General features: G+C 50.9%; 1 protein-coding gene across 2 annotated transcripts in view; it reads right to left on the bottom strand.

The window, feature by feature from the left end:
• CCDC69 (coiled-coil domain containing 69) overlaps positions 1-16,676 on the bottom strand; it is a 34,126-nt gene extending 17,450 nt beyond the window's left edge. The window contains exons 1-2 of one of the 2 annotated variants that reach the window (XM_064596635.1): positions 16,483-16,676; positions 2,117-2,186 (exon numbers count right to left, since the gene is read on the bottom strand). In XM_064596635.1, the coding sequence (XP_064452705.1) occupies positions 2,117-2,186; positions 16,483-16,530 (118 nt within the window). In that variant the 5' untranslated portion in view covers positions 16,531-16,676. Of the gene's footprint in view, positions 1-2,116; positions 2,187-14,179; positions 14,355-16,482 lie in introns of those variants that run through there. The other variant, XM_045902426.3, reaches the window with a different exon arrangement.
• Between the last annotated feature and the right edge of the window lie 4,226 nt (positions 16,677-20,902).

Genomic DNA, 20,902 nt, shown 5'->3' with positions numbered 1-20,902 from the left:
CCGCATCGGGCTCCCTGTTCAGCAGGAAGCCTGCTTCTCCCTCTCCCACTCCCGCTGCTTGTGTTCCGCTCTCGCTGTGTCTCTGTCTGTCAAATAAATAAATAAAATCTTAAAAAAATAATAAGGTAAAAAGAATTTGCTGAGATTTAATAGTTGCTGGGCAACTTTTACTTCATATACAGATTTCCAACTTTTCTTCAAGAAGCCAAAGAACTGGTAGCGTATACCTTCGTGCCAGGCCAGGAGCTGAAGCTGAGGCACAGCTGTCTTCCCGCTTCGTCTAGGACGTGGCTCTGCCATCGGCCACAGTCACCTGCTCTACCTGCTGGGGCCTGTGAGGAGCTGGGTGTGTGACCCCTGACCTTTAGCATCGCCCCCCCCCCCCAGCTGGAGGCAGAGGGGCTGCTGTGAGTGGGAAGGAGATGCAAACAGGAAGTCTAGCCCTTGCTTAGGGAGACTCCACAACAGGCCCTGCCAATGCCCCTGTGAGTCCAACAGGCTCTGGGTGTGCCCTAAGGCACGACCCGCCCTCTCTGTGCCTCAGTTACCCAATGTGGGAAATCGGGATAATAATACCTAGCTCACAGGGCTGTGGAGATGATTAAATCAGGAAACGATGGCAACAGAAATAATACCAGTAAGGTAAAGAGTGCTGAGAGCTTACTGTGCCCAGGAGCATGCCAGCCCTGTCCCAGGTGCCTCACAGGGAATACGCAGTCCTCACAACAACCCACTGTGGTGGGTACTATGTTTAACCCCATTTCACAGATGAGGAAACTGAGGGACAGAGAAGATACGCAACTGGCCCGGGATCACACAGCTCACAGTTGGGGGAGGGGCCGTGAACCTGCACAGTCTGATCCCACGGCAAGCCCTCCTATCACCTTACTCTGCCTGCTGACGCACACAAAGCAGGAAGTGTCGTGCCAGGCATTTAGAGATAGCTCAACAAATGTGCCTTATTGTTGACTGAATGCTCTCTAGAGTCATCGTTGCTCCTGACAAGCATTAGAGGGGTTGGCATTACTGGTCCAGTTGGCATTATTACTGATGTTAGTATTATTATTACAGAGTGCCATAGACAGGGTTGGCAAAGGGCATGAGGAGAAAGGTGAGGAGTGGGGCTGCTAGCCAGGAAGCCGGCCCTGGGCTGCCTGTCAGGATGGGGGTTGGGGGGAGCGAAGTCAGTGCCCTGGGTCCTGGGGAACCACAGGGGTCAAGTTCAGAGAACCCCAGACTCTCACAAACCATTTGGCTCAGGGTCCCAAATGTTGGTCCACAAGACCAGTACGGCCGGACTGGCACCTGCCAGGGAGAAGCTTATAACAAAGACAGATCATCACTACCAGGACAGAGTCTTCAGCCCCACTCCCAGAGACTCTTGTTGAGTTGGTATGCGGTGGGGCCCAGAATGTGTATCTTTGAAGTTCCCCCAGGTAATTCTTGTGCACAGGCAGATTACAGAGCCTCTGCATTCTGATCCAATTGCTTATCAGGTACTTAAACTTCGTCTACAATGGCCCTGCCAGTCTCCAGTCTGTAACTGAACACTTTCCGAGATGGAGCGCTCATTTCATTATTAGGTAGCTCTGGTGGTTTTAAACCAACAATCACACAAAAAATCCTTTGAGATTGAACTGAATTCTGCCTGCCTGTTTCTGCCACCTTGAGGCCCTTGTACGGACCTCTGGGTCACACTGAACAAGGCTTATCTTTCTTCTCTATGAGGGTACTTCAGACACTTGGAGAGAACTGTTGTTTTATTGCAACATCTTCTTTCCAGGTAGAACAACCTCTGCTTCTTTAACTGCTCCTTACAGGACTGGGTTTCCAGATTTCTCACCAGCCTGATCTGTCTCTACTGTACTCCTTCCATTTTTTCTGGATTCTCCTGAAAATGTACTTTCCAGAAATAAACTCAACCCTCCAGGTGTGGCATCAGTAGCCAGGAACAGGCAAGTACAGGTCAGGAGTATCACCTCCCTGATTTTAGACATGATACTGCTATTAATGTAACCTACTTAAGGTCTCATGAGATAATTAAATATCAGCTTTGTTGATAAAGTAGCAAACCTCATGGATGGTGGGGAGGGCATTTATAGGGCTGGCTACTCACCTGTGTCCCCATTGAGGGGACCTAGTTCCTGTGGCTCTGGTCTGGGGGGCTGATCTGGTTTTTGGCGCCTCTGGAAGAAATGAGACAACATTGAGGTAGAGGGTAGGAGGTCGATGTGAGGATGGATGCTGTAGCTGGATCCTTCCAAAGGCAAGACAGGACTGACGTCCAGCTATACCAGACCTTGCCTTGGATCCAGTTACTTAGGCTCCCTCCCTCACTAGCCAAAGGCAGCCCTCCCTCTGTGGGGAAGGGGTTCCCAGAGCAGGATTTCTCATCATTGCCATGGAAACCCTCAGTGGGGAGTTTGATACTGGTTGACCTCTCCTTAGATTTTTGTGGTTTGTGCCACCAACCATGAGGCCCTCCCTGCCCACCTCTTCCTTCTTCCAGCTCTTGGCCAGACCTTTTGCTATTACCCTCACCCCAGTTATAGCTGAAACTTCCCAACCTCTAGTTCAGAGACAATTACTCTTTCCTCTCAGGACCTATGGTTACCACAACTTCCTTCCAAGGAAGTTGATCCTTCCCTGTATTCGGGGCAAAGCATCAGAAGTCCAAGCCATGGGGGCACCTGGGTGGCTCAGTTGGTTAGGTGTCTGCCTTCGGCTCAGGTCATGATCCCAGGGTCCTGGGATCGAGCCCCACATTGGGCTCCCTGCTCAGCGGAGAGCCTGCTTCTCCCTCTCCCTCTGCTCCCCTGCCCTGGCTCTCTTGCTCACTCTCTAGCTCAAGTAAATAAATAAAATATTAAAAAAAAGAAGAAGAAGTCCAAGCCATGGGGGGAGGGGGGTGCCTGGGTGGCTCAGTCAGTTAAGCACCCGACTCTTGATTTCAGCTCAGGTCATGATCTCAGGGTTATGAGATAAGAGTCCCATGTTGGGCTCTGCGTTCTCAGGGGTCCACGCTGGGTGTGGAGCCTGCTTAAGATTCTCTCTCTCTCCCTCTGCCCTTCCTCCCTCTCTCCCTCTCTAAAAAAAAAGAAAAAAGAGAGAGACACTTAAAAAAATAAGTCAGCCTGTGGAAAGGCTATGAAAATGTTCAATTAACTGTACTTTTTACTATAGTCACAGATTTTTAAAAGTATATTATTGCATAAAATTATTAACAATTTCCTGAACTCAAGAATGATTGAAATGCTGCTGGAAAGCATACTTCTGGCTGGGGAAGGAACGTAAGTCAAGGGAAGGTTTCTACAACCTTCTGCTCCTGCCCCCCAGTGCCCGGCACAGAGCCCAGTGCAGCGTGAGCCCCTGGCAAATGGAACAAGACATGGCGCCTCCCCCCGGCCCTCAGTGGCTGGGCATCCCTGACAACTGAGTTCTCCCTCCACCCTGGGAAGACTCGGCTCTCCCCGCCCAGGGCAGAGGGGATGCCTGACCCAGGCACATGTCAGGGAAGCTGTCCAAGCCAAGAATCTGGGGAAGTGACAGGAGCCAGAGTCTCTACCCTGGGCTGTCAGAAGGACGGAGATCAGGGGTTGTCTCATCCCCGTCGCCACCACTGGTTATGCTAATCCGGGGATGCTTTCGTGGGACTGAGAATTCCTGGATTCCAGTCCCCGCTCTCCTACAAAGCTCGACAAATCTCTCCCCTCCTCTGGGCTCCTGTTCCCTCCTTTGCCGAGTAGAGTCAAGAAGGGCTTAGTGGACCCCCGTGGTCTTCCAGCTCTGAGCCTCTGACCTCAGCTCCTCTCAGTAGCACTGACAGGCAGGGTTATTACAGCGAGGAAACCCAGGGAGGTAAGACACGGTGACACTGTGCCTTATTGGCAGACTCAACATTAGAACCAGGTCTCAGAACATTAGAGACTGGAGCAGTGGGATTAAGAACGTCGGGATTCTAGGGGTGCCCGGGTGGCTCAGTCGGTTAAGCGTCCAGCTCTTGGTTTCGGCTCAGGTCATGATCTCGGGGTTGTGGGATTGAGCCCCACGTCAGGCTCTGGGCTCAGCACGGAGACTGCTTCTCTCCCTCTGCCCCTCCCCCCCATCTCTAGCTCTAAAATCAATCAATCAATAAAAACTTAAAAAAGAAAAAAAAAGAACTCTGGGATTCTAGAATCACCCATACCAGGATTCAAATCCTAAATCTAACACTGTGTGAATGCATGGTCTCTCCAAGCCTTGGTTTCCTCATGAGATTGTTTTAAGGATTAGATGGGATAATGCACCTATAATGTCTGGCATATCCTGAGAGCTCAAACATTGCCTGAGTTTATTACTTTCTGTTTGAAAAGCAGGGCAAGAACAAAGGCCCTACAGTGCTTTGGTAGATCTCCCTCAGACTGGCCTGAAGTAAGATCATAAAGCTCATGAAAAACTGTCTTCTGCTAAACAACCACCACAGAAAGGTGAAAAACTTTCCTCCACTAACAGCTTCCAGACCGCAGGCAGGATGGGACCCTGCACTTGAGTCCCCAGATCCTGACAAAATCACTCCCAGGACTACGGCTTCCCGTGACATTCAAAACTTAGCACAGGGCGCCTGGGTGGCTCAGTTGGTTAAGTGTCTGCCTTCGGCTCGGTCATGGTTCCAGGGTCCTGAGATTGAGCCCCGAATCGGGCTCCTTGCTCCGCAGGGAGTCTGCTTCTCCCTCTCCCTGCCACTCCCCCTGCTTGTGCTCTCTCTCTGTCAAATAAATAAATAAATAAACTGAGGGGAAAAAAAAGACTTATCACAGTCTGTCCTCAGGCGAGGATCCTCCTCTTCCTCCCTGTTTCCTTAATAAATATTTGTAAACATCTTCCTCCAATTACAGTAGTAGTAATAATAGATCTATTTATTCATAATTGGAACATTACATATACTTCCTTATGTTTTATTTTTTCAAATACATTATGAGCTCTTACTACATGGCATTAAATCTTCTGTAGATATGTTAATTTTAATGACTCAAATATTACATCCTTGTGAATGAATTCAATCATTAAATAATCTGCGTGAATACTTCAGTTATTTCCATTTCTTAATTTCCAAATTATGCTTTCACTGATCACTTAATGATTTATATGTATTTTTACACATCTGAAACTACTGATTCTGGCCTCCAGAAAGGTTCTACCAATGAACACACCCACTGTTGGCGCACAAGAAGGCCAGTTTCACGGCAACCTTGCCAACACGGAATAGTATCTCTTTTAAAAGAACAATTGGCAAATTTGCTGGGCCCAAACCAAACAAGCCTATTGTATTCCTGGCCCCAGTAGGTGCATCCCTGTGTTCGAGACCATCCCAAGGCACTCATCCCAGCATGACGCACCCTCCACAGTTCCTCAGGCTTCCAGGCTGAGCTCACGTCCCGTTTCTCCTCTGTCCCTCCCCAGCGCTGAGTTAGTCCCTGGCAGCTCTGTGCCCGGGTGCCTGTTCGGACACCCATGTGAGGACCTACCTGGTTACCTGTGCTTTTCCAGCTAGGCCAAGGGGCTCCTTGACGACAGGGACCATGTTTGAAACCTGCTTTGAATTTGTCCCAGCATCTGTTATGATGCCCAGAACACTATTTCTAGGAGTGTGGTCTCTGGGTCTCCTGTATTATTAGAAGCACCTGGAATGCTTGCTTAACACAGCCCCGGGCCCAGTTCTAGACCCACAGAATCCGAGGGTGGTAGATGTGCCAGGAAGCCCCAATCTGCCGATCTATGCAGGCAGCTCTGTTGCTCACAAGAGCCTGAGGACACATAGCCCAGAGCTGAGTAGGAATTGATAAGCAACTACGACATGGAAAATCCCCAGGTTGGGGCTCAGGCAGCTCCCTCCTCAGAGGCTACGGAGCAGAGTTCACCCCGCAGTGGGAGAGGACAGGAGCTGGGAGGGGGACATAAGAATTTCCCCTTCCAAAAGCAGAGTGGGGAGGCCCAGGGCTGGGGTGGGGCATCCGGATTGAGCTCTGGAAGAGGGGGAGCGGGGTCAGTGGGGTTTCCTGAGAACAGAAACTGGGAGAAGAGAGCGAGGGGGGTAGCTGACAGCACAGGACGTAGGGAGAACCCAGGACTGGGGGAGACACCCGGAGACCCGGATTCCAGCTTTCCTATGAGACTTGAGGCGAGTCCCTTGCCCGCGCTGGACCTGTTTCTTTATCTGCCACGCGTCAGGGTTGGAACAGGGGTTCCGTTCAGTTCTTCTGATTCCAGGACAGCCCTTCCACTACGGAGGCCGGAAACAGGGCCCTTGTATCTTGGTAACACACACAGTTCTGGGGCCCAGCTCCTTGTTGTCAAGCAGACCAGAGCCCGCTTTGGGTTCAACCTGGAGCAAACCTGGTCTGCAGCAGGATGCGGCTGCCAAATACAGGCGCGGAGTCCGGGTAACATGGGAGGACAGTGGCCAGAGCTGTGGAGGAGCCAGAGGAGCTCACGTCGGGTCCAGTGAGACCCCCAGAATATGCTTGCATTTTGAAGGGTAAATTGACAAACTGGAAGGCATCCAAAGGGAGCTGACAACATGTGGAAGGAGGCCCAAAACCAAATTATAGGAGGTACTGCTAACAACAGTTGGTCAGCCTCGAGAACAGGCAAGAAAACCTGGCCACTGCCTTCAGATCTCTGCGGGACTGTCATGACGCAGAAGCTGTGTGGTCCACAGCCTTGGAGGGCAGGCTTGTGGCTAAGGGCTAGAAGTTTCAGTTCAACATGAAGAAGAATTTCAGAACTGTCCCAGACAGAGATAAGCTGCCTGACTAGAGGTGGGGGTTTGGTGGTGGTAGTGAGATCTCCATCACTGGTAGCAGGCAAGAAGAGGCAAACTTCATTCTGCAGGTTGGACGGAGTGATCACAGAGGACCTTCAACTCCAACAGTCTATATAATTCTATAAAGTATCCTTGGTGTGGAGCAAGTAAAGCCCTCTGGTAAGCCTAAAGTGCAGGTGGAGAGTGAAAGCCACCAGCATGAACACGGCCTCGGAGGGCTCTGTTGAGTATTCTCCAGGTTGTAGTACTTTGGGGTGAATTTCCATAGTCCTGTACTGAAGCCTTTGGGGCAGAATCCTCAACTTCCCTCAAATTGTGAGCTGCACCAGGCAAGGGTGAATAAGGCAGAAGCAGCTCACATGGAAGCTGCTCGGTTATTCCTTATGTTGGTGACCTTGTTAGGATGGAAGCCAAGAGCAGCCCTGAGGATGGCTCAGCCTTTCCTGACCACACTTGGTCTCACCTCGCCGGAAGAACCATCGCTCCACGCTTTCCATGGGCCTTCGGGCTTTGTGTATTGCTGATTGAGTGGTATCATCTATGTCATTATTCCTGCTTCGCTTAGAGAATTCAGTAATCAAAGGACCCTCAGGAGTTCCCTAGCTCCTTTCCTGTCCCCTGGCTTCCCTTGGCCACAGAGTCCTATCACTCCCATTCTGGCTGAGGGATGCTTCCTGGGATCCAGCAGGCAGGGCTGGAAGGGCCCCTGGAGACAGTTTATTCCAATCCCCACCTCCTATTTCTAGATGGAGAAACTGAAGCCCAGAAGTGGGATGGACAATACTTGTCAGAGGCCACAAAGCAGGGGAACAAGTGCCCTCACGAGAATCCAGGGCCTGGAGGCCCTTCCATTTCCTTTCCTTTATGCATACACCAGATTGATCCTAGTAGCTGAAGTTTAGGGGACAGACGATTCTGGGCCTCACGGGACTCAGGTCACAGCCCTCTGCAGTATCAGAGCTGCCTTTCCGGCATCTGGACTCAGCGTGGGTGGGGCCCCGCACCAGTAGTTTCAGAATCTTAACAACCACAGGCAGAGCCTATTGGCTGAGGGTAGAGGCAGGAAGGAGGTGGGGGTGGAGGCCCAAAGGGCCCCCTCCAGAAGGCAGAGGAAAGGCAGGGCCTAAATATTCAGGGCTGTTGAGAAATATTAGCGTTCACACCCAAATCACAGAGGCTCCGATGGAAGATCCCCATAAACACAGGTCTCAGCTTCCCTATCTCTAAGATGGACGGACAGAAGTATTTTGGCAAAGTAATGCCTGAATCTGATTTCATTTTCACATGCCAGGGACACTGAAGATTTAGTTCATCTCATTCACACTACAGAGTGTGGCGTCAGCATCGCCCACTGCCTGCCCGGGATGGATAAGCGTGGCTATGAGATCAGGGTGGCCTAACGGTGGGAGGGCCAGCCTGCACCACTCGGCTGCGCTGGGGGCACCGCCCATTCTCAGAACACCTGTGATGCCCCCAGCGCACCCCACTCAGGGGCGGATGTGGTCTCTAGCGCTTCTATCTGATCGACTGAGGAATGAGATCTTAGAGGAGGACAGAACCACTTCCCTCTTCAGCGCCTACTGAGCCGGGCCATGGCAGACTGTTGGGGGGCCCTGGAGCACCGGGCCCAGCCTCGTGCACAGATGGAGAGGCTGAGGCCTAGAGAAAGGCTTTCCGATATGCAATATTCCTTGTCCTTCTCCCCAGAGCCCACGTTTCCCTGTCCCCCACCAGCTTCCCAGGATGTCTGCCAGTTCTAGTCTCTTCCGAGGGCTTGGAGCTGGCAAAAGCACTCAGCACCACCTCTGGCATTCGGGTCAGCCTGGGACCCTGAAGGAGCGGGACAGGAAATGATAGCAGCAGCCGGGGCAGAGGAAGAGGCATGCTGAGGGCACAGATAATATGCCAGACATCCACCGGTCTCCCCAGCGCAATGGCAAACTCCCACATGGGGGTCTAGAGTCGAAATCCCAGCTTGCCACTTGCTGCGTGACCTTGGGAAAGCACCCAGCCCTCTGGGCTTCTGTTTTCTCTTCCCTATGGCATGGAGTTGGGCAATGGGATACATCAGAGTCTTTCTAGTGTTGACATGCTTCGGATGTAGAAGAAGGGGCAGGGTGAGGTCATCCTGCCCCCACCATCCTGTATCAATCCTGTTACACTCGTGTGCTCGGGGCGGAGCAGGGCAGGCGATCTACACATGGCTGTCAACCCCTGCATGAAGAGAGCTTCTCCAGAGGACAAGAAAAGAGGCGCCCTTGCTCAGGAGGGCCCGGGTAGGTGTCCTGAGCCCTTCACACCACCCTCTGTTCTCGAGCAGCCCCTATGGGGAGGACATGCCCGGAGCAGAGGGTGACAGGGAGTCAGTGGCTACCCGCCCCCCCAGGTTTTAGGCAGCATGCCCCACCACCCCGCAATTGCCCTGCTAGCAGAGAGACACCCACTCGCGAGGACAGCAGCACCTCCCCAGGGTGCTCAGGGCATAGTTGCTTGTAAGAGGGAAACACTGGAAACCAGCCTCATGTCTGTGGTGGGGACTGGCTCGATACACTAAGGTATATAACACCACGGAAGGTCACTCATAAGTCTAAACAATGAAGTACATTTTACATACAGGGTTGGGAAGGCATTTGGTAGAATACCAGCATGCAAAATAAACTATTTTCCTTGGTACATCAATGCACACAAAAGAACAGAGATAAGTAGCTAGAATAGCGCCGACTCTTGGTACATCAATGCACACAAAAGAACAGAGATAAGTAGCTAGAATAGCGCCGACTGATGGCACTTGTCATTTCTAGAGAAAGGACTAAGATTCTTGTAGCCGAGGAGGGGGAGCTTTAGTGTTACCCGAATTCTTAGAATTTTTTAAATAGTGATGTGGTCAAGTTTTCTTTGCGTGCAAAGACATTAACAAGAAGAAGAAATACCTCTCTTGAAACCTACAAGCAGCCAAGGCAGTCATTTTACAGATGGGGACGTCCAGGCCCAGGGAGAAAACCTCCTGGCTCAGACCCCCAGCAAGTTAGGGGAAGAGGCAGGAGTCAGACCACGGTTGACTCCCAGGGCGGTGCTTTCTTCCACGGAGGCTGTGGCTGGTGGCTGAAAGCCTCTGGGCCTTGTCCAAGCACCTCATTGCTTGCCACTCTCCCTACTCTTCTTGGGGAACCAAGGGTCCAAATGGGAGGCTTTGGGTTTTGGCTGCCCACCTTGATCGATGGTGGAGGGTGAGAGCGGGGGTCATTAACCTGAAGATATAGAAGTTTCCCAGGGCTGCTCTAAATTACCACAGAGTTGGAACCCTAAAACAAATTTATTCTCTCACAGTTCTGGAGGCTAGAAGTCCAAAATCAAGGTGTCGGGAGAGTTGGTTCCTTCTGGAGGTTCTGGGAGAATCTGTTCGATCCCTCTCTCCTAGCTTCTGGTGGGTGCCACAATCCTTGGTGTTTCTTGGCTTGTGTTTCTGCAGCCCTCCGATCTCTGCTTCTGCTATCCCATAGCCTTCTCTCTGTCCAAATTTTCCTGTTCTTATGAGGACAACAGTCATTGGAATAAGGCCCACCCTAATCCAGTAGGACCTCATCTTAACTGGATTCCATCTCCAAAAAACCTATTTCAAATAAGGTCACATTCATAGGTTCTGGGTGTACCTGAGTTTTGGGGGGGTGCTCACTGTTCACCCCAGTACAGATAACTTTCCTAATCTAATGTCAGGGCTACATCCTTAAGGAATGGGCAGCGGGTAGGGTTGTATGGAGCTGCGGAGAAATGGCAAGGAGGTCTACGAGGTTCCTCGTATACTTGGTGAAAGAAGAACTCCACCACTGGGGGAGAGGGAGAAGTGGAATTAGGTCAGGTTGTACATCACTTACCTGGGGGAAAGCATGGATGTGGGATGGATGTTTTATGTATTGTAAGGTGTTTGGCCTAGATGTTCTGGAAGATTCAGGTTTGAAAATAAAGTGACAAGATAAATGATTTTTAGGGATTAAAATTCACCTGGCAAGAGAAACAGGATGACCTGTCTTCAGGTAATGGACAGATTTAGATCTACACATGCTAAAGATGGATGGATTTTTTTTTTTTTTTCTCTTGCTCCTACTCTCTGCCCACGGCAGGCTCACAGGAGTTCCTCCTCCCCCACCTAGGGGTCCTGCTCTCCCTGGTCATCCAGCAGGGCTCACAGGACTCTGAGGGTGGAGGACACTGAGGGGACAAAGGTGGGAACCCAAGTGCCCCCAAGATGTCAGAGCCAGAACTCGGGCCAACCATCAGGCTCTCCCTTTTACTGGGGGGGTGTCCCTACATTTTCCAGGTTTCTTTTTTGAACATGAATGTTCATGAATGTTATACTAAGACCCTTTAGAACTCCCTTTCCAGGCAGATTTCAGGCTGTTGTTTACTAGCTGATCTGTGACCACTGAGAGGTCAGGTGGCAGTGCCCCTCCCCCCCCCCAGGACCGTCACCATCTTGACTTACATAGCAGCCTGCTTCTGGGCAACTAATTTGAAGTTTTATCTTTTCTGCCCTCTTTACAAAAAAAAAAGACATGAAGCATGGGCCCCAAACTCAATACCGAATTGAGGCAAAAATGGAAGTCTTTAGGTGGCTGGGGACATATCCTGCCCTTGGGGGACCTACATTAGCCACCTGGGAATTCGACTACAAAGGAAAAGAACAGAATTAAAACCACATACATGTGCAGAAAACGTGTTGCCAAAGATTGCGTCTCTAAGGCGAGGATTATCAGAAGGTTTTCTAACGTCTTAGGTCACTGGGTACAGATGTCCTTTTATAGAATAGAAATCTGGCTTTCGACCTCCCAAGATTTTCAGAGTGCATGCATATGGAATCCTATATTGGCTTTAGCTATGGTGATTTTATGGGTTGGGCAAAAACCACCAGCTCAGAGGCTCCATACACACCAATGTCTCCATGATGCTTGGGGCAGAGGGCTCAGGGCCCAGGAAAGTCCTCTCAGGTTCCTTAACCATCCCACCCTCGGCAAACCAAGCTAAAAGGTCAGATTTGCCTTGTTCCTATTGACGAGGTGTCAGGAGCCTGGACTTTCCTATATACCACTCACCCCAACACAACTGTCTAGCCCCACCCCACCAACCTTCAAAACCCAGCCAAGAGGCCAGCTCTCTCAGGAGAGGCCTTCCCTCAGCCCCTCCTCTCCCCTCTGAGCTCAGAGCCACCCCTCCCTCACCCATTAGGATGAACATGCGAGGATGCTCATGAAGAATGAGGGTAGGAGTGGGGAATGCAAACAACAAAGTGTCCAAACTGGTTACATAAGCCACAGAATATTAGGTGGCCATTAAAAATCATGTTTCCATGGACTATGTAACAGGAATGCCTCCAGCAAAATATTAACTAGAATATAACCACTTTAAAATATAGTCCCAGTCGTGTAAAAATAGTCACCCTCATGTATATTATATATATAGGAAAAATAGAAGGACAGTGAAATGTGCACAGAGACTATGTCTTAATGGTGATTTTTAAACTTTTTTATATTTTTCCAAGTTCTGAAATTTTGCCTCAAACATTATAATAATCAAAATTAGATTTCTTAAGCGGAATCCTAAATATTTACTAGTCCTAGGCTCACATCCCCTCTTCTAGTCTTGCCACAATGTCACCTGACCTCTGTTTGAACTCCTCCGGAGATGGGGAACTTGCTACCTCTCTTCCTCACGAGAGGTAGAATCTGGCTTCCTTTAGCTTCCCCTCACTGGCCACAATTCTGCCTTCTGGAACAACAGAGAACAAGGCTGCTCCCCACGTCCCCTTGGCAACACTTCAGAGGTTCAAAGGCAACAGCCAGGCTCCAGGCTTCATGTCCCCAACCCCAACAGCCTTCCGAGGACATTAATGTCCCCGTCTCCCACACCCCTGGTACAATCCAGGCAGTGATGTCCGTGAGGTATAATTATGTCTCCCTGGCATTACCCACATCACCTCTTATCAAAGGCATGCCACTTGCTAGTCAGTGTCTCAGGGGCTCTGCTGCATGCCTTCTTTCAACTAATCCTTAGAACAACCCTATGACCCAGGAGCGAATCTCACACCTATCTCACAGATGAGGAAACCGAAGCATGGAGAAGCCAAGCCCTTTCCACAGCTACTTAACGGAGTGCAATGGAGCCAGGACTGAAGCAGGACCTAGCACCCCGCCCGCTGTGCCCAGTGAGGAAATGAACGCATGAGCCCAGCTCTAAAGCCCACACGCTCGGTGTCCATGGTTTGTTTCAGGATTCTGTATGCCTACGCCGGGCTCTTCCGGGTCATTCACTTCTGCATCCGTCCCCCTCTCTCACCGGGCCTGCTACCTGGAAGTGCTCATGAAGGGCTCCTGAAAGCCGGACCCATTGAGAACCCGTTGCCCGAGGCCCAGCTGGGGGAGCAGCACTGAGTGGGTTCTCTGACTCTCTGCTTGGTGCTGCGGTGCCGTGGCCAGAGCCAAAGTCCTGGGGGCTGGGGAGTTCGGACCTCATACCAGGCACACACACAGGGGGTTGGCCATGAGGCACTAGGTGCCCCTCCCCACCCCTGCCCAGGGGGGCCTCTGGACTCCCCTGTCACTCCTACAGGCAAGTCCCTGGCAAATTTGTTTCCTTGGCCCCTCCCCTCTCTGTCCATCCTCCTCCCAAGTCCTCCCGGGGACATGACCACAGCACCCATGGTCTCAGTCAAGATGGGTTTAGGAAGGACCAGACAGTGCAGATGGCTCCTGAGCACCCACCTGCCAGGGATCCCCACTCAAGCATCCATCAGGATTTCAACTCATCCCAATAAGGCAGTGACTTAGCCTCAGGTTGGGTCTCCTGGCTAAGGCCACCAGGCACAGGAGACTACAGAACTCAGCAAACCCTCTAATCCTTGAACTTGGAAGGATGGAGAGGTCCCAGCAGTCAAGCCTCTGTCCCTAAGCCAGGGTAGTCCCCGCTAAAAGCTCCGGGTTCATTCCTTGCTGCCTGCCACCTCCACTTTCCACGGTGAGCCCCGTCATCCTGCACTTTCTCTGGCTCAGCCTCAGCTCCGGCTCTTTTCTCTGCCTCGACTGTAACTCCTACCAAACCGTCAACGTTCAGTCAAGGCATCCCCACACCCCGTCTTCCCCCATCCAAGGAGTCTTCCTGTCTCTCTTGAGGCTGGGTGAGATTCTGCTGCTGCTCCCCGGGCTCACCCCTAGCCTGGCTGTTGGGCCCCCATTTGTTCACTCAAACAGTTCCACAGCACCTGCTCTGTAGGAGGCTATGAGCCCCAGATGGGGGGTGCAGAAAACCAGGCTCAGGTGAACAACTCTGTCATCAACTGGCTCTATGACTTTGAACACATCACTCCTCCCTGGACCTCCGTGTCCTCACCTGTGGAGTGGCAAAGATTTGGCAGCTCAGCACAGCTTCCAGGGCTTTTGTAAGGCCCTCGGGATGTGAAAGCTCTCTGTAAACTGCCATTCAGGGTGAGTCATTGTTGCCATGACCTAACCCTTCTCTGGTGTGAGCTCATTTTTGTACATCCCATCCTTACAGCCCTGTGTCCCCTGGGGGACTGACAGCTGGTGGGATGGCCTTGGGAGCTCAGGCCTTCCAGGGTTTGGCATCTGGATGAGAAACTGGGCAGGAGCACAGCCTGGAGAGATGGAAACAGGCGTGAACTTTAAATGAACTGGTTTATGGATCCTGCCACATGGGGGCAGGGGCCTGGCATTTCTGGGGCAGGAAGACATGCTGGACTGCCCTGAGGCAACGGAATGAAGGCTTTAATGCCAAAGGGCTTTGGAATCAATAAGAAGCCACTGGAAGCTCAGAGACAAAGAGCACCGGACTAGGGGGCCGGATACTGGGGTTCCACTCTAAGTTACTCTGTGACCTCAGTCAAGCCCCTTCCCTTCTCCAGGCCTTACCCTCTGCTCTGCGCATCAGCCCAGGTGGTACCCAGGGCCCTTTCCCACTGGGATCGTCTGTGCGGGCTTTACTTGCCCTTCATAGCTTGTGTGGAGGGGGTATCGTCCAGTTCAGGCTGTGCCAAGGACAGACAGGGACAGCTGGTAAGGCTCTTGGAAGGGCAAGGAGGCAGGGGAACCCATGCTCACTGTGGAAGGGTCAGGCCTGGAACAGGGGCCCTCTTTCGGTCTCCTTCCGCCCCTGCATAGATGGAATTCACTCTTGGCCCACTTTGCAGATGGAGACGTTAACACAGGTACAGAGAACACAGACTCTCAGACCCTTAGAAGTCATCCTGCTCATCTCCCTCCCTCTCCATGTAGAGGGAGAAACTGAGGCCCTGAGAATGGTACGGGCTTGCTTGAGGTCATGTATCATGTTCATGGCAGAGCCAGGACTGATGTCCACCTATTGCTGGCTCCACTCTGGGTCTCAAGCCAGGCTCAGCTTTCTCTGCCCACCATCCCCATCAGCCAGCCCTCGGCTTCCACGGCTGCAGGCAAGCCTCAGTTTCCCTGTTGGAGTAAGGGAAGACAGGAGAGTTTCCCGGTCAGAGCTTGGTGAGGTTTCTTGAACTAGGAATAAAGGAGGAGTAAGAGGCATTGTACTTAGGGTGAAAACTCCTCTCCCTGAACTAGCACAGGGCAGGGAAAGCTTGCCTTGGCCCCAGTAAAGCAGGAGGGGGAGAGAGAGAGAGAGATTGATTGATTGATTGATTGACTGGAGTTTTATGAAAAATAACGACATTTGGTTGCAGTGTGGGGCCTCTCAGGGTCTCCGGAGGACTGCTCATCAAGTTTATGGGACCACCTCCTCCCACCTGGCTGAAAAGCAGGGAGTAGTAGGAAGAAGGTTTAGAACTTGAGGGTCCTTCTTTCCCCCTCTGCGCCTCGGTCGTCCCCCCGAAGGAAGTTGTCCTCTGGCTCCAGGCTCTGACCTTCTGTGCTGGTCAGAACCCAAGGGGCACCTGGTCCCACTGTCAGAAACCCGAGTAGAGTCTCCTGGGCCCTAACCCAGCTCCGAGGCCCCTCGGGGGAGGGACAGGAAGGAAAGGAAGGGCAGCAGCAGGCGGTAGATCTCCTCCCTCTTTGGCCCCTCCCGGCTACCCCCAGGACAGCCCACACGCACCGGCTTTGGGGCCTGAAGAGGCTCGAGACCCGCGCTTCTCAAACTTTAAAGCCTGTTGTCATTACCTGGACATCTCGCTAAAAGGCAGGTTCTATTTTAGCAGGTCCGGGGCACTGCCTGAGATTCTGCATTTCAAACAGGTCCCGGGTGGTGCCGCTGCTGTAAATCCGTGGACCACTCTGCGAGTAGCGGCCTCAGAGATTGTGAGCCTCAGAACGGTGGGAAAAGCGGAAGGCCCAGAGAGGTCAAGTCATTTGTCCGTGGCCACACAGCGAGCAGCCCCGGACGGAAGGAAAAGGGCACCTGCCATAGCGCCAGACGTTTCCCCGCTCGGGCCGCCGGAATTAGCCGCGCTTCCCGGGCCCAGGGGCCGTGTCGGTAAACTCGGCTGCCCCGCGCGGCTCAGCCCGGGGCCGGGGCTAAGAGCGCCGCCCGGCCGAGCTTTCCCCGCCTCCCTCCGCGCCGGCCTCTCGCCGTCCTCCGCCCGGCTCCCCGGGGCGACCGGAGGGGGCCGGCGGCGCCGAGAGTCCCTGCGGCGGAGCGGTTCCGCACCCTCCTCCCCTCCCGAGGCAAACTTCGCCGCCCGAGCCCTTTACCTTTTTGGGGGCTTTGCAGCAGCTCAGCCTGCTGTGTCCGCAGCCCATCCTCCTCCGGGGACTCCCGGACGCCGCCTCCCAACTCCGGGGAACACCCCGGAGGACCCAGCCGTCGCGGCCCCGCTGATCGCCGCGCGCCCGCCGGCCGGGGCTGCCGGCGAGACCCTGAAACTGAACCTGGAAGCGCAGACTTGAGCCGGAGCTGGGGCGGCCGCGCGCCGTAAATACCCGAAGAGCAGGGCCTCCGCGAAGCCCGCGGGGTTCGCGGTGCCGCCGCCCGAGGCAGGTGACCAGAATCTCGGTAAATGATAACAACCTTGGGCCAGGGCAGAAGAGATCCCTGGGAGCAACGGATGCTTTTCTGGGCCCTTGGCGGAGAAAAGGCCAGGAAAAAAATGAAAACAATTACTTAGAAAATACAACAGCTACCATTTCTTGAGAGCTGTTTCTGTGTTGGCTACATTGTACATATTACTTTATTTTTTTCCATCTCCTTGCAACAAAGGCTATTATTCCTTCCACATTACAGGTTAGGAAAATGAGTCTCAGAGACGTGACTTGCCTTAAGCTCATGTTGCTAGCGAGTACCAGAGCCCAAATAAATTCCAGTTCTAACTCCTGAACCCAAGCTTTGAACCACTTCCCTACAAATACATAATGATACTTAATTGTAATGCCTCTTCACTTCTGGGTCAATAGTTCTTCCCACTCACAAGCATCTGTAACACTGTGTCCATCTTGGATAGATGTTACCCATTACAACACCTTGTGAAGCAGACCAGCAGATGCAGTGGGAGTAAGGGACAGAACAGGTCACTACCTGGGGAAGAGGCCTTTTATTTACCCTCACTCTGTTACTATCTGAGGTTTCTGAGGGTGGCAATGCAGCAAAACCACACCTAGCTTTGAAAATCAGTGTGCATGTGTATCTGTGTGTCTATTAGCAAATGATACCAGGCCAGAGACACTTGGGAAGGTATGCAAATGTGAAAGGGACTTACAGTCATGAGTGAGGAAAGAGTATGAGACTACAAAGGAACTTCCCACTCCACAGAGTATAAAACCAATTGTAGTAGGTTCTAAGGAAGGAAACTAAGGACACAGATGATATGAGGTTCTTGGAAGGAAGAATAATATAGGACAGTGGTTCACAAAGTGCGGTCCCCAAATCAGCAGGATCCGCACTACCAGATAGCTTTGTTAGAAATACAAATTATCGGGCCCCACCCAGACCTACAGATCCTAGACTCTGGGGATGGGGCTCAAGAATCTATAGTTTCACAAGGCTGGCAGGTGATTCTGACCCCTGCTAAAGTTTGAGAACCACTGCTGTAGGATGAGCTAAACAGATAATGAGGAAAAGTGTCTCCTTAAATTTACAATGTTTATTGAAACAGTGCTTAGGATTTAAAAACAAATAAATAAACCAACAAACAGGCAAAACCCAAAACAACGTAATATCCAAGAAAAAGGAGGTTGGTTAAATAAATTAGCATATATCTATAAAAACAAAGTCATGTAACCAGTAAAAATACTCATGAGGGTGAATTTTTTTTAATTAAAAGAAGTAACAAATCCATTATTATTTTTAAAAAGTGTTAATAGTGATTACCTCTCTATAGGTGAGATTTTAGATATTTTAAACAACGAGTATATACTTATGACTATTGTTATAAGAAAATCATTATTGTGAGAAGAAAGTTTTTAAACAAATATGTTTCTAAATCCATTTGTGAGACTGAGACTAGTTTTTCACCATCAAGTGAATACATGGATTAAAAATATATGAAATCCCAAAGAAAGGGACAATGTGAATTAATTAGGTAGAAAAGAAAAGAAAAAAAAAGACAAAATGGCCAAAAATGTGTGGGGAGATCATAACCAGGAGTGCCCTGTTTGATCCTCAACCAGTTGCTTCCCCTTTTGGAGAGTTTCCCATCTGAACACTGAAGAGTTGCACTCTCCAAAACGGATCTGAAATTTTAATGCCAATAATTGAAGTCAATGGCTTGGGCTGGTGGGTAGGAACTAGGAAGGCAAATTCTATTCCTGGAGCTTCTGTTCTTAAGAGCTCTTGCCTCCAGCTTCTTTGAGCTTCCTGGGAGACCCGGGCTCAGATTTCCCACTTCCATACCACTGGCTTTTTGGTCATGTGCTTTAAAGCTCCTGCCTAAGAAAAAACTCTAAAGAGTTCTCTTGATTTAGTAACTTGAGTTTGAATAATGAAATTTTCGGTGGTTGATGTGCCAGTCAGGTTAGGTTAGGTTTTGCTGAGGTAATGAAACATAAAAATGCGGTGACTTATCATGAGTGAAGCTAAGTTTTGCTCCCACTGCATGTCCAGCATGGGGAGGCAGGGACTCTGCTGCACACAGATATTCTACATCATCCTGTGATGCAGGCGTCTCAACACTAGGCCTTCAAGTTTTGCCAGCGCATGAGAAGAGCGTATACAGAAAATGAGGTATAGGGTCTTAAATGTGTCCACTCAGAAGTGACACACATTAAGTCTGCTCACATTTTATTGGCCAAAGCAAGTCACATGGTCATGCTCAACTTCAGGGGGATGGGAAAGGACAATGTGTACCCAGAAGGAGAGGAGAACCAGAAATACTGGTGAACAGCAGAAATGTCAACCATCAATGCGCCCATTTCTTGGGCAAGTAGGGTGACTGACTCATCCTGGTGTGCTCAGGATTTCTGCACTTTTAGCTCTGAAAGTCCCATGTCTCCTCAGTCTGAGGTCCACTGGGATGATTGGTCACCCTTTGGGCAAGGCATGGTGAAAGTACAAGGGAAGGAGACTGAATTAGTTATAATCTGCTTTTTTTTCTTACATTAGAGTTATATATAGAACAGGAGGGGGAACAATATAAAACAGGTTATAAAGCTAATGTTAAGTTGTGGAAAGTATTAGTATTAAAGGAAGATAAGAGACCATGGTGGATAGGGGTTAGGGAAGGAGGACTTCCTGGAGGAATACCAATGCCAAAGGATGTTCATGCTGAAAGGAATCCTACCATCTCAGGTTGGTGTCCGTTGCTTACAACTAAGACAAATTTGTTTAATAATTTCCCTTCTAGGTGTTTGTGCAGTCTCTGTTTTTGTACTTCTAGTGATGGGGAGATCACTACCCATCTTCCCATATCTAGGGGGAGAGGAGAAGCAGAGAGGAGCCATTACAAGGGGAGGAAGAGCATGAGTCCAGTCAGGGTAGAGGGTGAACGTTGGGGAGCTGGGGGATGAGGAATTAGAGTTGGTGGCTAGGTTGTGTGTAGGGGGACAAAAGTCAGGGACAGGGTGGGCTCTTTTGGGAAAGATTGGAAAGAACACTATGGGGATTATCCTGAACTTCGTTCATAAGAGAAGTACAATATACCTATATATAAAAACTTCTGTCTAGAATTTCAGGGACCCTCGAAGCCCCTGCAGTAAGGGCTGTATGTGCATCTCTGGTTAAGAACCTTTGAACTCAGGGCGCCTGGGTGGCTTAGTCGGTTAAGCGTCTGCCTTCAGCTCAGGTCACGATCCCAGGTTCCCGGGATGGAGCCCCACATCGGGCTCCCTGCTCAACGGGGAGTCTGCTTCTCCCTCTGCCTCTCCCCCTGCTTGTGTTCCTGCTCTCGCTGTCTCTCTCTCTGTCAAATAAGTAAAATCTTAAAAAAAAAAAATAAAGAACCTTTGACCTCAGTGATGCTAAATGTCTTTCTAGCCCTGAAAGCTTTTTCTGTTCGGGTTCTTCTGACTGAGCTCAGTTGTTCCCCAAGCGTGTGGTGTGCCCGGAGTGACTTTCTGTGCCACCCTTCTGTGTGGGTTGTGGTCCCGCCGAACACCCAGCAGCAGACCAAATGCCCTCCCCTCCAGAGAGCCTGTGGCACCCGATCTGCAGCTCTCTCGGCACACGTGCGGCTTTCCTCTGACTTACACTTGTTTGTGGGCTCAGTGTGTCCCCACTCCTGACTAAGAGTTACACAGCTCCGTCTCCTCCTTCCTTACCCCACCCGGTACTTAGTAGATTGTGGCAGAGACTTCCAGTCACCTTACTCAGCTTCCATTCTTCCCTCTTCCTTAGTTATAGAATCATCCTATTCTCGGGGCAGCAATGTGTGGGCTAGCGGGCTACTTGCCCAGTTTCCCTTGCATCTAGGGTCTATGGGTGGCCGGTGATATGTAAGGAGAAATTACTGGTTGGGGCTTCCAGGAAAACTTTTTTTTTTTTTTTAAGTGAGAGAGAGAGGAGAGGCAGAGGGAGAGAGAGAGAGAGAAAATCCCAAGCAGGCTCCATGCTCAGCACAGAGCCCGGCATGGGATGAATGCCACGATCCTGAGATCAGGACCAGAGCTGAAATCAAGAGTTAGAGGCTCAACCCACTGAGCCACTCAGGCGCCCCTCCAGGAAAATTTCTAATAAGGAAATGAC

This window comes from Mirounga angustirostris, unplaced genomic scaffold (genome assembly GCF_029215605.1).
Source record: "Mirounga angustirostris isolate CCGP_5_RB_7025 unplaced genomic scaffold, mMirAng1.0.hap1 SCAF_7, whole genome shotgun sequence".
NCBI lineage: Eukaryota > Metazoa > Chordata > Mammalia > Carnivora > Phocidae > Mirounga > Mirounga angustirostris.
The sequence above is the reverse complement of the archived record's forward strand: the minus strand, read 5'-3'. Positions and strand labels throughout refer to the sequence as shown.